At 39.8% G+C, this 3,077-nt stretch overlaps 1 protein-coding gene across 1 annotated transcript in view; it reads right to left on the minus strand.

Annotated features, from left to right (window-relative positions):
• LOC103397014 (ral guanine nucleotide dissociation stimulator-like) overlaps positions 1-3,077 on the minus strand; it is a 19,681-nt gene that overhangs the window by 4,030 nt on the left and 12,574 nt on the right. Inside the window, 6 exon segments of the mRNA XM_008335266.3 lie at positions 686-884; positions 973-1,068; positions 1,339-1,460; positions 1,550-1,582; positions 1,665-1,751; positions 1,983-2,060. Coding sequence (XP_008333488.2) covers positions 686-884; positions 973-1,068; positions 1,339-1,460; positions 1,550-1,582; positions 1,665-1,751; positions 1,983-2,060 — 615 coding nt within the window.

Below are 3,077 nucleotides of genomic sequence, written 5' to 3' on the forward strand. Positions count from 1 at the left end.
GAACAAATGAAGTCTGTATCGCTTGATATGTACCACCCCTGGATGTGTGTGTCAATAAAACGAGCCTGAGTTTGTGGAGAGAGCAGAATTCAGCAGTCGATCCTCTGACTCGCCGCTGGATCCTCCCTGTGCACAGGTGAACTCGAGCAACGACTTTTGTCTTTTCTTTATACTTTGTGAAAGTTCTTCTTGATGGTGTAGAAGTTGATCAACGAATCCGGGGTGGTAAAACCTTACCACGACAGTACAAAATCTTTCTGTGTTCCTGTGTATCCGGTAAATATCTAATTTCTCAACCTGGATATTGGCAGCTTATAGTCCAGTGCTGCTTATGTATGTAAATGTATTGGGTTTTTTTTTAACTTAGTGAGTGCGGCTTATATTCAGGTGCGTTTATAGTCCGGAAAATACGGTAAACAATTGAGCCTCTCAGTGTTTTACTCTAACAGTGTTTTAACACTGTTTTAACAGGCAATACACACTAACAATGAACGGGGAAGTCATTGTTAGTGAAGTATTTACACACTCAATGTGTTGTTAAATGATGCACTAAATATATTTTTCTATTTTCCAGAAATGTCTTAACCAAATCCATACCATCCTGACCAACAAATGAGAATGGTATCATTCACTGATGTCTGATTTTTCTTACCGGTATATTTTCCCATCATTAAAATCCATATACCTTTCTCTCGTGACCTTCAGGAGAGTCAGACAGGAAGCTGGCATTGACATCTTCCAGGTCTGAGCCACTAGAGCTAACTGAGGTCACACTGAGGGCATCACAGCTGTCTCCGCCGCCCTGGTACGGTCTGTAGTGGGATTGATCAAACGACTTAGAGTGAGAGCCCGAAGCCCCTGCAGATCCCTCCACCAACTGCCGACTGCACACAGAGGAGGAGAGGCTGGGTCAAATCTTTGCCTTAAGTTTTTTTAATTTGTTAAAAACAAAAGCTTTGGAATGTCACTTACTCGGTCCAGCGCTTCATGATGCCACCATTCTTCTTGGCTCGCAGTGTGTTACTGGCCGACTCCGACAGAGGCTCGATCTCACAGGACAGGTGATAACTGCAGGAGCAGTAAGTATGGAAGGTGTCAGTGTAAAACTTACAACTACAGTTTTCTGGGACAGAACCACAACATAAAAACTTCAATGACTAAGGATTTTCACACATCTTATCTTTTGTGATAAATAAAGAGTGCCAAACTCAAGTCAGAAAACCTAATAGAATAGAATAGCCTTTATTGTCATTGTAACACAGGGGTACAACGAAATTGAAGATAGCCAGACCTTATGAACGTATGGCTTTTGATTTTTGTTTGACAAGAAAACACCACCTCTCGGTCTCGCTGAACTTCTCCACACTAGAGAACCACTCCCTGAAGTGAGTTTCCTGAGTGAAGCTGTAGTTGTTGGAGGCTAACTGCAGAAGCTTGATCTGAGCTATCACCTCGAACTCCTACAGGCAGAGGGTGTAATTACACCACAGAGAAAACAGGAAACAGCTCTACAAATACCTAAGGTAAGGTTTTTACTTTTTTTCTTTACCTTTCTTCTCTTCTCAAAGTTGATGAGTCCTCCCTGCAAATAAAAGCAGATCAAAACATCAGCTGGTCATTATGATGCCACAGGTCACATGGTATGAACATTGCCGAACTCTGACCTCAGTGTAGTCCTTCATGGCTGTGTCCATCATCACCAGGTCCGTCAGAAATGTTCCAAGGTATGGAATGGTGCCCTGCATCACACCCTGTTTTACACCAACAGCAGAAAGTCAGTTAAACATTAAATCAGAGGAAAGATTAGAATAAAGGAGGATGACAAATAAATTATTTAACTATATGAGACTTTTCTTCAATTTATTTCTAAAAGATTTTTTTTTTAAATCTCCCTAATTCAATTAATTAATGTCTTAATACATTTGCAGTGCCTACTTTTACCAGCAGGTGGGGCTTTTACTGGGTCTATGACTGGAATTTACCAGGTCTCTCTGCTGCTGGTGTCTCCTCTGAGCCCGTTTGGGATTAATCTCCAGAGTGGCGAACTTGGACGTTCCCTCCTACAGAAAAGAAAAACATTAAAATAAAAACAAACTGACAAAACTCAATTTATCTTCAGACAATAACACATTTGTCATTGTCTGCAGGTAGTGATATTTTTTTATACTAGATTACATATATTCCACAATAAAACATATGCTTTAATGACAAAACCAGTGGTTAACACTAACCAGTAAATTATACAGAAAAGGATGGACTTTCATAAAGATACACACGTGGACAAAATTGTTGGTACCCCTCAGTTAAAGAAGGGAAAACCCACAATTCTCACTGAAATCACTTGAAACTTACAAAAGTAACAATAAATAAAAATTTATTGAAAATTAAATAATCAAAATTAGCCATTACTTTTGAATTGTTGATTAACATAATTATTTAAAAAAACAAACTAATGAAACAGGCCTGGACAAAAATGATGGTACCTCTATAAAAGATTGAAAACTATTTGACCAGAGTGACATGATTAACTCAGGTGTGTCCTTCAATTGACATCACAGGTGTTTCCAAACTCATAATCAGTCAGTCTGCCTATTTAAAGGTAGACAAGTAGTCACTCTGCTGTTTGGTGAAAAGGTGTGTACCACACTGAACATGGACAACAGAAAGCGAAGGAGAGAATTGTCCCAGGACATACGAAAAAAAATTATAGACAAACATCTTAAAGGTAAAGGCTATAAGACCATCTCTAAACAGCTTGAAGTTCCTGTGACAACAGTGCCTCATATTATTCAGAAGTTCAAGACCCATGGGACAGTAGCCAACCTCCCTGGACGTGGCCGCAAGAGGAAAATTGATGACAAATTGAAGAGACGGATCGTTCGAATTGTATCCAAAGAGCCCAGAACAACCTCCAAAGAAATTAAAGGTGAACTCCAAGGCCAAGGTACATCAGTGTCAGATCGCACCATTCGTCGTTGTTTGAGCCAAAGTGGACTTCATGGGAGACGACCAAGGAGGACACCACTGCTGAAAAAAAATCATAAAAAAGCGAGACGGGAATTTGCAAAAATGCATGT

The sequence above is a fragment of the Cynoglossus semilaevis genome, chromosome W (genome assembly GCF_000523025.1).
Source record: "Cynoglossus semilaevis isolate Cse_v1.0 chromosome W, Cse_v1.0, whole genome shotgun sequence".
Lineage (NCBI taxonomy): Eukaryota > Metazoa > Chordata > Actinopteri > Pleuronectiformes > Cynoglossidae > Cynoglossus > Cynoglossus semilaevis.